At 36.8% G+C, this 15,265-nt stretch overlaps 1 protein-coding gene across 11 annotated transcripts in view; it reads right to left on the bottom strand.

Annotated features, from left to right (window-relative positions):
• The window catches only part of PHC3 (polyhomeotic homolog 3), a 38,731-nt gene that overhangs the window by 10,314 nt on the left and 13,152 nt on the right, over window positions 1-15,265 (bottom strand). For 5 of the 11 annotated variants that reach the window (XM_075157411.1, XM_075157412.1, XM_075157413.1 and 2 more), the window contains 7 exons: window positions 13,011-13,888; window positions 11,406-11,556; window positions 10,071-10,324; window positions 9,082-9,238; window positions 4,833-4,947; window positions 3,306-3,456; window positions 2,983-3,214 (listed from right to left, as the gene is read on the bottom strand). In XM_075157411.1, the coding sequence (XP_075013512.1) occupies window positions 2,983-3,214; window positions 3,306-3,456; window positions 4,833-4,947; window positions 9,082-9,238; window positions 10,071-10,324; window positions 11,406-11,556; window positions 13,011-13,888 (1,938 nt within the window). Of the gene's footprint in view, window positions 1-264; window positions 1,137-2,729; window positions 2,827-2,982; window positions 3,238-3,305; window positions 3,457-4,832; window positions 4,948-9,081; window positions 9,239-10,070; window positions 10,325-11,405; window positions 11,557-13,010; window positions 13,889-15,265 lie in introns of those variants that run through there. The other 6 variants (XR_012674688.1, XR_012674687.1, XR_012674689.1 and 3 more) reach the window with 6 other exon arrangements.

Raw genomic sequence — 15,265 nt, 5'->3', positions numbered from 1 at the left:
GTTTCAGGCTAAACCTCTGTAGTTTAGATTACAACTCTATTAACTACAATCCCAAAAGTAAAACAGTTACTCTGTAGCAGCTGGCTAACTTTTAATCAAGACTAATGACTATTTTGCAGAGCATTTAAAATAAAGCAGCTTTAATACATGATAAATGCCCAGTTCTTGGGCATTATTTATTTTAACAAGGAATTAGAGTGGTATGTTTTGGAGAAAAAAACAACAAATTGGTTTGTCACAAACAGTATTTATACAGCCACTAAAGCCATTAAAATGTTTTATTGCTTGCATGTATTCCCTAACATTTACTTTTAATATTTCTGGTACAGTGATCCACTAGTGCAGCCCAGCTCCAAACTGTATCACAATCAATAAGAGAACATTCTTCAGGAGCCCAGAGTTGTCATAGAGCTGGAATGGTGCTGCCAATTCCAGCTACAAAGTGAAGATAATGCTGCCAGCAACATGAAGAAAAATCTTAAGATAACTGACTGTTCTCAGCAGGATTTAACAGCTCTAACATCATCCTAAAGGCTCTTATTTATGTGTTGACAAAATGCCCTTAAGTCAAGTACTAAGTATTTCTGTGAAAGATATCACTGTATACCTGACTTGAGACCTGAACATGGTGATTGTCAGACCACAGCATTTACAAAGAATCTGAGAGATCAAGAGAAGTTTTTGCATCTAGGAACAAAAGTTGTCCCATTAAAATAGATAATTGATTGTTGTTGCAGGCCTTTTTCTTGAAGTAGGACGTGAAGCATTTCCATGCAACTTTTCCTAAAATATCTTTTCTCAAATTCATTTTGGAAAAGCAAAGGATGAAAGTTGAATGTATTTCAGTTCCCTCATCCAAGCACATTTGGGTATTCTTCAGCACTTTCGCAATTGGTTGTTGTGCAATAACTTAGCTAAAATAAGGATGGGAAGCGGGTGAAAGACCATTAACCTTGCAACTGAAGAAAGAAACAAGGAACTGCTGGGGCTTAAACTGTTGCTGTCTCTTCCCCCCAGAAGAAATAAGTAACAGCAGAAGTGTCCTACAATCTTCATTTCTCCAAAGGACTCCAGAGGAATTCAGGAAAAGCCTGACAAGGACACTTGACTCCGCAGTTAGATCTCAGCTACAGGCTCTATGCAGAAAGCCGTAAATCAAAACAGATGTCCCTAATGTTTATGAAAAGCTGACAAATCACCATCTCCTACAACATGGCAGATGGTCTGCACGGACTGCACCAAGTATATATTGCAAAATGGCATAATGAAAGTCAATTATATTATTTCTTGTATTATTCAACTCTGACAGCATATGAAAAAATCTTTTTTCAAGAGAGTGGCTTGAGAATATATTAAACAGAATAAACCCCAAAATTGCCAAAAAATATGAATGTAGCTATGTAACAATAAAAATTCTGGCAGGTTGTGAATATAATTTTAAATACCTATTGAACTTTTTTTTAAAAAGTTTGAGAAACTAGGCCCTAATATGGATGAGAATAAGTAATTATAATATATTTTCTTAAATGAAGAAAAATATAGAGTTTGTTTAAAATCAAAGATTACCTTGTTTATAGAATACAAAAAAACCCAGATCCAGCAGCTGGTGAAATATTCTACAAGTAATGGTTTCAAAACAGAAACCACATTTTAAGAATAGTATTTTTGTTTTCATACTTGCAAGTGAATTGTGTTTATGTGGTACTTTAAGTTTTCTAGGACAGGAATTATCCTTTATTCTTTTGCAGAACTTAGGATCAGGAAGTTATTGAATTAACTAGAGCCTCAAAACTATAACAATAGTAACTCAAAACAGCAGCGATATATTCCAGTAACACAGCTGAAGTACAGAAACATGAATAACCATGTCTTAAACCTAAGGAGCTTTGCTTATTTTTACATACATCACTGCAGGTTCCCAGAAGAAGATAATGTAACTTAACTGCAATTTATAAACCATCAGAAGAAAGGTACTTCAAGGATGACTTTTGCTGATTTAAGACATCCCTGAGTCAATTCTTTGCCTGACCTAGTTCATAAAAAATTAACTGTCAAAACCCATGTGTATGACTTAGCAACGAAGATAAATTCCGTACAGGTTATTAGCCTAATGGGATACACAGAAAAATGGTTTAGCATTTCTAAACTAGAAAATTAGAAACAAACTTAACCTGGATTTCTATGTTTTGACATGTGAGTTACATGGGTAAGCCACAAAAATTCTTGTACGACTGCTATTCTGGAGACCTGCCTTGTTACCTGAAAGGATTACAGTATCTGATCAGATAGAATGGCATCCTTGGGAAAGAGGGGGGAGTGAAACTTTAAAGCTTATGATAGTTCGGAAATGATAAATAAATGTCAAATAACCTGAAGATGATAAAAAGGTAACTGTGAATATTGAGCTACAGAAAAGGTTTGTAAATAAGGAGAAACAAGATAATTTTTTGCTGAGAACAGACTGTGTCTACCAGTATGCAGAGTCTATATGCAGAAGTTCTCTGCATTTCAGTTACTGAGCAAAGCTATGCCAAACAAAGTTTAGCTTTATAGAAGAAACTCGCTTTTTTTTTTTTAAATGACTTGTATCAGGACAGGTCTTCCAAATTTTTCAGTTGTAAAAAGGCAAAGAACTCCCTTCTTGCTTCTTCTACTGAATAAGCAGCAAGTAAGGAGGGAAGAGAAGAAAAACGTAAAAGGGAGGAAGTGTGTCTGGTCTCTCTACTGACCTCTTGAGAGAAGTCAGACTGAAGGGAGAACAGCTCTAATCCCCATCAGCTGGGATACAGCGGAACTGGGACTAGTTCTATCAACATGGGATTTGTGCTGAAGGAACAAGCAAGAGGAAACAAATCACATTCCAGTTTCTATCACCAACTAACGAGTACACCAGTGCTGTAAACGCACCACCTCCTCATCACACCAATGCCAAAAAGCAAGGAGCTTTGCTGTTAAAAAAATGGAACAAGTTATTGCACATACCAGGCAAAGAATGTATGAAGGCCCAAACTTCATCAACAGTCCATACTGATGGGTCAGCTTGCACCACTGGTAACAAGTCAATGCTCTCTGGCATTTTCCTAATTCTTAGTTCTCTCAGTTCACGTTCTCTCTCTCTTTCACTCTGTCTTCGCAGACGGGTGGTCATGGCAGCTGGAACAGCATCTTCATGAGAAGCCACATCTTCTTCTGCAGATGGATAAGTAATTGGAAGCTGGAAAACGTAGTACAAATACACTACAGTATTACATTTTATTTGTAATTCCCAAAACAGTGCCATAGTTTTAAGCAAATATTCCACAGACCTGTCTAAGAAAATGATCTCGTGACGCCCCATCAGGGCCACTCGGTCGACGCCCGCGTCGCCCAAGACTTTGGCTATCTGATTTCCGATTCCAGCGGCTGGTCTTGTCTGATGTAAACAGCCCAAATTTCTTAGTGCAACTAAGGCTGTGCCTAAAGAAGATAGATATATTCAACAATGCACTAATAGTTTTTTGGACTGCATTCAATCAAGTAACAATAAAATTACATTGCTGTCTACAGAAATGCTGCCTAATCAAAGACAACAACAGGTGTCACAAAAATATAAGAGAAAGGTATCTCAAAGGCCATTTACTCAAACCCGTTGTCTTGATGCAAGATCAAATACATCTCGATCATCCTGGAAGATGTCCACGTTTCCCATTCTTAAAAATTTTCCATGACAGAAATACCTTTGCATTTTATCACATAGTCCAATCCTGCTTCTCTAAAATGTCCACTAAAAGCCTAAAGTCACATTATGTATTTTGCTTCCATTTTCTCCACCTAGCTGATACCCAGTCAAAGGAGGATGGAGGCAAAAGGGCCAAATCCCTTCTTATTTCGCTAGTAATGACCCAACAAGTACCAAATCAAACATAGACATTCCCGCTACTTAAAATGGAAATGTCTCACACTGAGGATTAAAAAAGCAGCAGACATAAGAGAAAGGTGGTCTCAAGGCACACTGATGCAAAAAAAGAACTAAGTGGTGATTAGAAATGGGAAATTATTCCCCATTTCTATAACATCTGGGATTAAATATCAATTTTCCAGCTGTAATGATGGAAGATTTTACATTCAGATGTTGACTATGAATTCCTCCTCTCTGAACCAAAACAAAATAAAAGCAGCAAACTAAACCCAAAGAGAAACAGAAACCAGCCGTTTTCCTCTGCCAACCCTGTACAAGCAAATGGCATCATTTATTATTTTCAAGAAGCTTTAGAAAACACGAAATTATTTATGTTTATGAATATTTCTATTTTACTCTATGCAAATAAAGAATTTTTACACTGTTACTAAAAACAATTAAGAATGTTTTTTGTCTATGCAGCATTTCAATTATGCCAAGATAAATTCAGTGGAGTTTTTTCCCTAGCATCACACAAAACTGTAAGAAAGCCCACCTAGCCCAGCTTTCTTTCTGTAACATTGCCCAACATCAAGGGGAAGACAACATAAATATGAGAAATATGTAACAATTTGTGGCTCACGAACCTCTGCACCAATTTCCAAACACTTAGTAACCCTTAGTGGATTTCTCTTCGGTGATACCCGTCACCTTCCTACAAGCCCAACAGCATTCACAGCACCCTCTGGAAAGAGTACCACAATTTTACTGTAATTCCCTTTGTTTATCTTCTTGAAATATATTATGATCTATCCTAGTCCTTTGTACCCATATACTCTGCAAAGTCGGGTAGAAGGCAGTCATGTTTTACTGTTTCTTTATTTTTCAACATCAGATACTATTTGCATGCTATTCCATTAACCAGATAATGATAAGCAATAACTAGACAGAGTACCTTTTGGCACAGGATGTGGAGCAGAATCTTTTTGACCGTAGAAACTTATTAGCATATCCCATTTTTCCACAAAATTCACACTTCAGGAGATCATTTTCAATTTCATCCAATCCCTCTAAAGAAAGGAGTGAGGCATAAAGAAGTCGGTTTCAATGACACAAAATTATGTTCAGATTTCCTATCTCAAGCAGGCAGGTAGAAGATTTTCAAATATCTAATACATTTCATTAAATACTTTGATTAAAAGAAAATTATGCAAAACTAAGCAAGTCATAGATTTCACTCTCTATAGAAAAGATCTTGAGCAAACTGAACCTTCAATTAAGTTATTCAATGAACTTAATCAGCTTTTTTGTTAAATTTCAAGCCATCCATGAGCAAGTATGCCCTCAAACATAGCGAACAATCAAAAAGTAGTGTTACAGTCCTCATGAATTGCTTACAAAGAGTTCATTAAGAACTAAATTCAAGCTCTCCTGTAATGACATAATGCACTAACCTTTTAAAATACTTCCTTTGAACAAGCAACTGCTACAACCAAAGGGACTTGTGAAAGCAAGTAAAACATTGAATCTTATCTATGAAAAAGATAAGCTGCACATAAAAAAGAAAAGGATTATAGCATCTACCAATTTACAGTCTACTGTTACAGAATATTTTTCTGTTATTGGTGAGATGAGGAGGCACTTTTCCTGTTCCTTTTCCTGTGAAGAACTCAAACACCAGCTGAGAGAAGCACCAGTGGAAGAAAATGTAGAAAAGCCCAAAAGAAGGCAGTACAAGGCAACAAGGCAGCATACGTCACATGCTGAATGTCTATGCTCTCTTCTGCTGGAAGCATACTTCACGTGTAGAGCATGGTTTGTACATAGTTTAGAATAATGCCACCGTATCTGCAAACCAACCCAACTTCTGGCATGGAAAAAAAAAAAACCCTTATCTCTATGCACCATCTGTGAAATGCATCATAAGGAGTGAAGGAGTGAAACTGGCACAAACTGAAATGCAACATTTTGTGTTCATTCAGGTTAAGTAAAAGAACTGCATGCCACATGGCTGCAATCATGGACAAAAGACATTGTTCAAAAACTCAGAGGACTAAACAAACATACATTTCTCCCACCTGAGTCACTGTTTTATATACTTTGCCTCTTGCTATTCATCTTCCGTGTTCGTACTTAGAATTTTACAGAATTAGTTGCAAAAATTGCAAACGAGCTTTTTGTGCTAAACTCTTTGTTAAGCTCTGATGCCAGCTAATGCAAACGCAGGTATCAAAGTTTAATTGAAAGATTTTAACTATAATTTGCGAAAGTATGTTACAGCGATGTTAACTCACTAAACTGCTTGCTAACACTACTGTACTGACAAGGTAACAAAAAAGCACTAGTGCAGCAAAGAGCTGAAAATACTGAAAAGGGTATTTGAATAATGTATCTGATGTATCAGGACTCAAAGACATAACTGAAGTCAACAAATCCTCTGGCAGTGTCAGACTGAAAATTACCATGCTGCAGGTCTCCAACTTAGTAAGTTGGTATCACACAGGAAGTAAAAAGTAGAAATTGGAAACATACCAAATCTGACCAACCTTGCAACTTAAGTTAAAAACCAGAGATGCATCCTTCAAATAAATCATTCGCGCTCTAAAAAAAAAAAACAAAACCAAACCAAAAAACCCTCACTCCCAATCCAGGTCATGCTATGTGGAAAAAAGCGACGACAGAGTGAAGCAAAAATTGATGTTAAGAGCCTCTTCTTTTGCATGGTAGGTGTTTCTACCATACAAGCAATCATACCCTGATTTAGTATCAGAAAATCTCCTTTGCTCAACTTCTGCATATGTGGATGTGTCTCAACACTGGATGTTTCCTACTAGCTCATCTAATGAGTAGTTGCAAATTGTGTACATAAACCTAACACCAGCTGTCAGGAGCAATAACTAAAAACAAAACCACGAATGTTTGAATAATTCTATAAAACAATAGACAAGCTGTTTGAAATCTGAGAAACAACATAGTGTTAATACTGAAAAGTTCTTAGGGAATGCTACTGAAAAGAAAACTGAATTAAGATCTACTGTAACAAATTAAGGGCAAAATAACTATTGCAAACAGAGCTTCAAATATTCTAGAAGATACACCAGATGGCAAAAAGTTTCTTTTGTTTGAAATATATTGGGTGAAACAAAGTATTTAAAAAAAAGCTGTATTCTTGATCAAGAAAGCAAGTTTATTTAATAGCAATTTACTAAGCACAGTCATGAGCTAAGAGATTTAGAAGTCTCATTTTGTGTGTAGAAAAGTAGTATAACTCCATTAGCTGTAAAATAACCAAACAAGTCATATAATTTACCAGATGACTTTTTTTTTTTAAAGCCTCTTGTGCTTGATGCTTTCATGTCACTGGACTTCCCTCTCAAAGAACTGGTTAAATAGAAGCCCTCACTGGGAGATGACACCAAAAAACTAACAGCAATTTTAAATTAAATGAAGCAAAGGTTTAGAAAACTTCCAGTCACACTGCAACTGTCCACTATTAATATGCCAGACGCTTGCCTTCTAAAATTTAGTCTGCCCTGCCTATGTGAAGGTTTGTGAAGAGTAACGTATGGGCCTCAAATTATTTTACAGTAGAATATTGTGTAATAGATTCTAAAAATGGACTCTAAAAATTTTTTCTTCATTTTGCTATATAGACAACTTAATTACAACATAATCAAAAGAAAATTACAGTTACAAAGCAAAGCACTTCAAATATCTGCCACTGCCTAAACTAGGCTGTTACCGCAAAATGAAGAAGGGCTCTGGACTATACTGAGATATACTAGCAAATGCAATCATATAATCAGCCATAACTTAGGAAATCCTGTTTTATGTTTCATTTTCAGGCACCGCTTCCAGTTTCTGACTTCTTTGCACAGATGTTATTATCAACATGTAGGAGGACTGCAACCCATCAATACTTCCTTTCAGTGATGTGCTTCCAAGCTAAACCAGCTCCTACTAAAAATCAGCGCTACAAGTAAAAATATACTCTTAATTTTAAGCAGAGATATATATTGCCTGAGCGGTAAAGTAAATCAGCCTTAAGCAAAAATTCCAACCATGTTTACCTGACTTCACTCCCAACAAATACTCTTCTTGAATTCAGAGTGCTTTCTAAAGCAAGCTTTTTACCTTGTCTGCAATCCTTGACTTGGGTCTGACCCAATACACTTATAAGCAGCAATGGATATAAACCATTGTGGTAAAAAATAATGTATCAGAATCTAATAATCTAAAAGACTGAATTTTGAGCTAATTTGTTTGCCGAGATACACAACGGATGAAGCCAACTTCCCTACTGCACTTCAGTACCATTCACCAAGGCAGAAACCATAGTAACTAACGAACTGCCATTGGTGTTGCTATCTTGAAAGTTCCTGTGAGAAAAGATGAGGGGAATGGACTGTTTTAATTAAGGGACAATTTACAATTCCTGGAGTGGGAAGTAGTTGAAGCACAGCTATGGTGACACTTGCTACTGCTCGGGACACACTGTCCTGATTTTTTCCAGCCACTTCCCCAATGCAGACCTGTGGCGGTAGCAGGCACTGTATTTGTCCCTTCCTACCCTGCTCACTACAGTTTTGATATGAAAGAGGGAAAAGAACTATTTTAAGAGAATGAAATTAAGAGTTGCACTAAGACGAGTTTAAACAGATCACCAAAACCAGCTTCTGTGCAATTGCTCGAGCTGTGGAAGAGAAAATCCAGAGGTGGCTGAAAAATTCTGGACTTTCAAATCTTGGATGCATTTATACAAAAATGTGAGTTAAAGAATAACTTGGCTTTCCTGGGCCAGGCCACGGTTTAATTTCCATTTCATAACACTCATGAGGCTACCTACATTTGGGCTTGAACAGTAATAGTGGTGTAACATATCCAAAATAGTTGATTGCTGAGTCCTAAAAAATCCATGATTATGATTACATCGGATACTGCATAGGGAACTCAGTTTAGCTCTTGAGTTGTGCCAGAGACCACTGTATTCTATGCAGGACAAGCGCATAGTTTCTTGACATTTGTGTGCACCTACAGCAACTGCTGTTATGATGTGTAGCTAGTAAAAAACATGTGAAAATAGTTTCTATTAGAGATTGTGTAAAGACTGGAGAAAGATTCCAGAAATATAGACAGGATGGGATTCTGCAATACATACAGAACTGAAAAGAAAAAAAATGGATATTTAAACAAAAACTACAAACCTTCTGCAATCATGTCCTCTATCTCTGTGTCCGATGAGTTGTCTGCAGGTTTTGTATTCTGCAAGTCTGATTCAACGCACACAACACTCATGATTTGACCCTCCACTAGCAATCTTTTTTCTGCAGGCTGTTCTACCAGCAAAGATGAACGACTTACCTATTGCAATAAAAGCAAAGCAACAGTGATTAACTGAACAATGAATAATTGAAAATAGTATTTGCATCCTAGCAGTTGTAACTGAGACTAGAATCACTATTATATAGTGCCAAAGCTCTAAATACCATTTCTCAAACAAATACAAAGACTCACTCCTGCTCTGCAGAGTTTGCAATTACATTTAACAAAGGAAGAAACACATTCTATCTAGAGAAATGAAGGAATGGGAAAATGAGAGAGACATTAAATTAGTTAATAAGGCAGGCTCGTAGATTTTAAACTGTCCATTTGTGGATTTAAAATTTTCAACAGTAATTCTTACCAGGCACAGTGCTAATCACACCAAGCTCAGTAAGGGGCTTGCCAGTGCTTTAAACAACAAAATTTTAACATTTTAGAATTTTAACACAGACTCATCTCAGAGGTTTAAATTAAGATATCACTTGAATTGAGGTATCTAGGAGACAGACAAACGTAAAAACAAAGTTATTGCAAATGGTAGCCTAAAATCACTCTCTGTAGTTATCTCCGGATATAGCCTATCTATTCAACTGTGTGTCTGTTTTCATTTAGTACCTTGTCACCCAGTGATAGTGGCAAGACAAACATTCAAAAATGAATTCCGATTATATACATAAGACAATACAAACAGTATACAAGTATACTGAATGCTGTAAGAAACAGATTACCAATCAGTGGAAAAAAGGTCAAAATCAACATTTGAAAAATAATTCAAGATCTAAATAGCTACTAGCCACAAATAACATCATCCTTAGAAATAGTTTGTTTCAAAAATTAGTAGTAAAAAATTCATAGAAACTTTTACACTTACAGGGAACGGTTCTAACCCCTCCTGAATCACAAAGCCTTCAATAACATGGGTCAGGATCTGTGGTTTAACAATAGCCTGTGGAGGTTTATTTTCTAGGCTAGGAATGCTATTGGGCATTGATGTGCTGTTGCTCCTTGTTGTTGCTGCTGGAAGCAAAAGAGGTGGTGGTGGAATAGAGGCATGTGAAGGATCAGATGGAGATTTAATTACTGAGGCACTGACTGATGATGTCACCGAAGGTAGTCCCCCATGTTCTGAAAAAAATAAGAAAGTATGTTATGTTTTTATCTCTTAGATCCAACCGTTGGCTCAGAATTCTAGAAATAAGAGGTGATAAACACACCCATCTCTGCACCCATCATCCTGTAACACAGGCTTTTCCTTATGGTTTATAGATTTTACCTTCAAAACAAGATAGTTTTCCTTGACAGACTATTCCACAACAAACAGTTCTCATGTACACGTTTTCCTTTACTCGGTACCTACTAACTGTAAGCATAGTTGGCCACTAACTACCTACACAAATCACAAAGCCGTAAGTCACAAGCAGAAACCAGTATTTTCAAACATTGGATTCTCAAGACTGCGCAGCTGAGGTATTTCTAAAGAGAGAATTTATTTTCAGGGATGCTTTGAGCCTCAGTAACCTGCAGGGTCACAAGTATATACAACATCACGCCACTAAGCACCCAGTTATATGTATAGCATATATACACACACACACACTATACTCTATATGTAGAGAGAGTGTATATTTGCATATTTAGCACATTGGGGAAGTTACATTACTTTTCAGGACAATTGATACAGGCATGTGTACCTTACAATTTACTGAAGAAGAAAAATTTCATTGGTAGCTTTTGCATTAGAACAGCTTCTTACTGTGGCATATAAAAAAAAATGGTGCCAAAAAGAATCATACAGTATAGTTAACCATTCCACCAGCAACTTCTGATTGCTGACCCTGATTCTGCAAAATCAGTCTTCACACCAGATCAGTCAGCATATTTTGCCCGTATCACACACCTATCACTTACAGATTAACCGGAGATGGACACTCCTGTTAATATTTTAGTATAAAAGTATATGCTAAAGAGCTCAAGTAAGTGTTTTCCGTGTTACGTGTTATCCAAATACATATATAAGCTACACCTTTGGGACTGAATCATTCATTCTATCACATTTCTAATATGTTTCATATAGTTTCTTTTATTTAAAAGAAGATACCACTGAATTATAAAAAAGATAAAAATCACAGATTTTTATTTTAAAACATCAATAACTAGTAGAAGTTTCTAAGCAGAACAGCTACCTTAGTTTGACATTTGTTCTCACCTGACAAAGGATCTTCTGAAGTAAGAGCCTCTCCATTCCCCAAGGTTATGGCTGGTGGAGACAAAGTGGGTGGCGTAGGTGTTCTAGCCATATGGACACAATCTGATTCCTCGGGCATCTCTTCTTCACACACATTCTCCACTTGGTAAATCTGCATCCAACAAACTATTGCTTTAGAGAGATTTCCATGCTATCTTAATACCTTAAAAGAGTTGCATAAACACAATTTTTAAAATAAATTACCAGTTAAAATGTTAAAATATGCTAATCTCCTAATAATATACTAGTTTCCAAACTGCATACAAAACAATGAACTCTGGAGACGTCACAACGTCTATGAGAGCAAAATTAAAGTATTTTGTTACAAATAGCAAAATATAAAGAGGCACAGTTCTCCTATCAGACCAGAGAACTTGACTTTTTCAATGTCTTGTCTTTATAGTTTACTGTATTTTTATTTACACAAACATTTGTAGCTATTTAAACAGTTCTGCAAAATGCAAGCTTTATAACATAATGACAAGTCTGCAAATTGTTCTCTATCTTATACAGCAGTGTAATCAAACTGAGTATTGCAGAAGAGTACACCAAGACTACGAAGCATTAGTGGTTATAAGAGATTATAAGGTATTTTCCTCAAAACTATTAAAGTAAATTCACGTGAATTACTGACAGCCAGTTTAGCAGATTAGGATATAAAACACCACTTTGTCAAAAGCAAACCTGGCTTCTACTCTTTTACTCAATCTCTACATGAAATATCAGAGAGTTGAGATTATCGTTACCCTCTTAATATAAATTAAAAAATAACAGCACACCTTCTTCCTTAACCTGTTGGTAGCCTGAAAAAAGCCTACAAGAGCTGTTGATTCTTTTGCTCATGTTAATCTCATTAGCATGTTACCACTAAAGCCTAGCAATGCCATCTTAGATGTCAGCATTATTTGCATATCATTTTACTTCACTGATATTTCACTGTACATGATTTTAGTTCAGTGTGAGTGAAGCTGAAACCTTCAGTTACAAACTGCAGACGTCTGAGACTACCATTGAACTAAATTAAATGGCAGTGATGGGGAACACTGAGACAGCATCAAAAATTCCCCTATTCTTTTATGAAGAGGATCTTTTCAAGATCCAGAACTCTATTATCTTAATAATCTGCTATACACCTTCGCACCTAGTATAGAGATGATTCTCCTACTCAAAATTTTGATTGCCTATATATTTGTATTAACATAAAGAGGTAAGACCTTACAATCCATATGGTACATTTATCGAAATTCATTTTGACGTAAGCATTGACATATATTTACTTGCTTTTTTAACTGCTGCAATTTCATTAAGAGGTAAGATTTTAGGTCAAAAAGTTGCACTTTCATGATTCTTCATTGATATTCTTGACTGATGATCCATTACAAAAAGCCAAAAAAAAAATCAGAGGAAAGAAAGTGTCTATTGTTTTCTTAAAACTCATTTCTGTAATCAATAGGTTTCTCCTGGTCCTCTGTCTAGCACCTCGTTTAGCTCCCTCTGAAGTCAATGGGCCAGATTTACAGCTCTTTAGAGAAGCCGAGGATAAAGGACTGCAATATTACCACTTACCACTGGAGTTTCAATTGGTACCGATGGCTGCACCTGAAGATTCACTGCAACAGTCTGTGGTGGTGGAAGAGTTTGAAATGGCAGCTGGACCAAAGCTTCTGCAGCAGGAAGTTCTTCCTCAGAAACCAAAGTGTTTTGAACCAAAACCTGGCCCTGGGACAGAATTTCAGGCTGCACTTGTAAAGACTGCACAGACTGCAATGGCAGTTGTTGAATCTGGGTTGAAGATGTTGACAGCTGAGGAGGAGCTGCAAGAGGGATAGGTGTGGACTGCAAGGCTGAATATTGCTGGTGTGGTGTCGAGGACACGATCTGTTGGCCTGGGGAAACTAGGCTGGGCTGATCTACTGACCCTATATGTACAGCAGGGGAAGATGGAAGTGGAAGATGTGACGGAAGATTAAGTGGCTGTGCAATTGGTCGAACTGGATTGGTAGCAGTTTGCTGAGGAGCAGTCTGCTCTGGCTGAAGAGCTGTTGGCACAAGGGAGTTTGCCTGTGACTGAATAAGTGCTTGAGGGTGAATAATTATTGTGGGTGATTGACTAGGGGAGTGAGAAGGTGGAGGAGATACCACCACTGACTGCTGAGCTGACTGGGATGGAGTGGGAGATAGCGTTAGAGGTGGAGGATGGATGTGAATCGGTGAGCAATGAGACTGGACACTGCCGGAACCCGGAGGAAGACCATGGCTTGGGAGCGGCAGACAGTGCTGTGACGGAGGGGGTTCCTGACCCGAAGGAGCCTGAAGTGCGATTGGCTGGACTTGCTGCTGCTGTTGCAATATCAGCTGATGATGGGAAATCTTTGGAGGTGGTGAATGAAGTGGGATCTGCTGATGTTTTACTAGAGAATGAGGTTGCAATGGAGAATATGAAGCTGTGATGGGGGGGAAAAAAGGTGACAATTAGTATTTATTTCTTTAAGTCCAGAGAACATTATAAAAATATTAAAAGAAAGGAAGTTTTTACTTTAAAGTAAGACCAGCACAACTTTTTCAACCCTTCGGAAGGGTTAGAAATATTTAGAAATATCTTAGAATATTTAGAAATATCATCTTTGACAGCATATAGTACACAAGAACAATTTATTAGGGGAATATGTCAATTTCCAAAGCAAAACGAAGCAATGAATAAAGAAACATAGCCATGCTTTTTACACATATATACACATATATTACTTTCTATACAAAAGTATCTAAACTTAACTTTTTGGTGCTAGTTCTAAGATTATTGCTGATCCAGCTTTCACTTATTTAAGAATTTCATGCAACTTTAACGTTTGGATTTAACGTTTGCTTTGAAACAGACCGGAATGGAATGGAATAGATAAGCATGTCACAATCAACAGGATTTGTTGATAACTGGTAAGTTAAAGTTTAGGTAATATGATTTTAAGAGACTAAACAAAATTTTAAGAGACTAAACAAGAGTTCAGTATGAATTAAAACCTTTCAAAGTATTTGCCTGAATTTGAACACACAAACTGAAAGGTATGAATCTAAAAATAGTGCAGCTTCCAGAGATATCACATCACCTTTAAGTGAACCAGTGATTCACTAGTAGTTCCTTACAGCACACACACACATATTTTCCTCCACATGCAAACCTCTTCTTGCTTTGTCTTTTCCACTTGAGAAAACTCATTTACATTGTCTTTTTTATTTATTCTGCTAGCTAAGATGGAGTTTTTCCTTACAGAAGTGAGTTCTAAGACCATTAGGGCCCAATACCTCAAGAATGTCTGCCTCGCAGTCTTACTCCTTCTCTAAAAGCTGCCAATAAGCCAAACTAAATTCCACAGAATTCAGACCAATTGTCTAGACTACCCTAACTCTTTCAAAATAAGGAAGCTAAAATGCAAATACATTGCATGCAATGTAAATGCTATCTAACCAACTGCATGCTTATTTTGATTTATCTCTTAATACAAAATACTAAGATTCTGGGGCACTATTATCTATGGATTTATAAAAGTACTTGATGTAAGAACATTCTGATGACACAGACAAGACAGCAAAAAAAAAAAAAAGAACCACCAACAAAATAGATTTTGATGAGAGCAAAAGGCTTAAGGTGGTTTCAGCCCACGTATTGCTTCCCAGAGACTGGGGATGACATGTCCTGACAATGAGACCAGTAATGAGAATCATGTTTGTACTGTGATTCAATCATGTATTGCAATTGCTATATTGTGCTCGTACTGTGATTTAAGAACATTGTTGTATCGCTCTGCTAAATCAAAATCCTGTATAAC

This window comes from Calonectris borealis, chromosome 9 (genome assembly GCF_964195595.1).
Source record: "Calonectris borealis chromosome 9, bCalBor7.hap1.2, whole genome shotgun sequence".
NCBI lineage: Eukaryota > Metazoa > Chordata > Aves > Procellariiformes > Procellariidae > Calonectris > Calonectris borealis.
The sequence above is the reverse complement of the archived record's forward strand: the minus strand, read 5'-3'. Positions and strand labels throughout refer to the sequence as shown.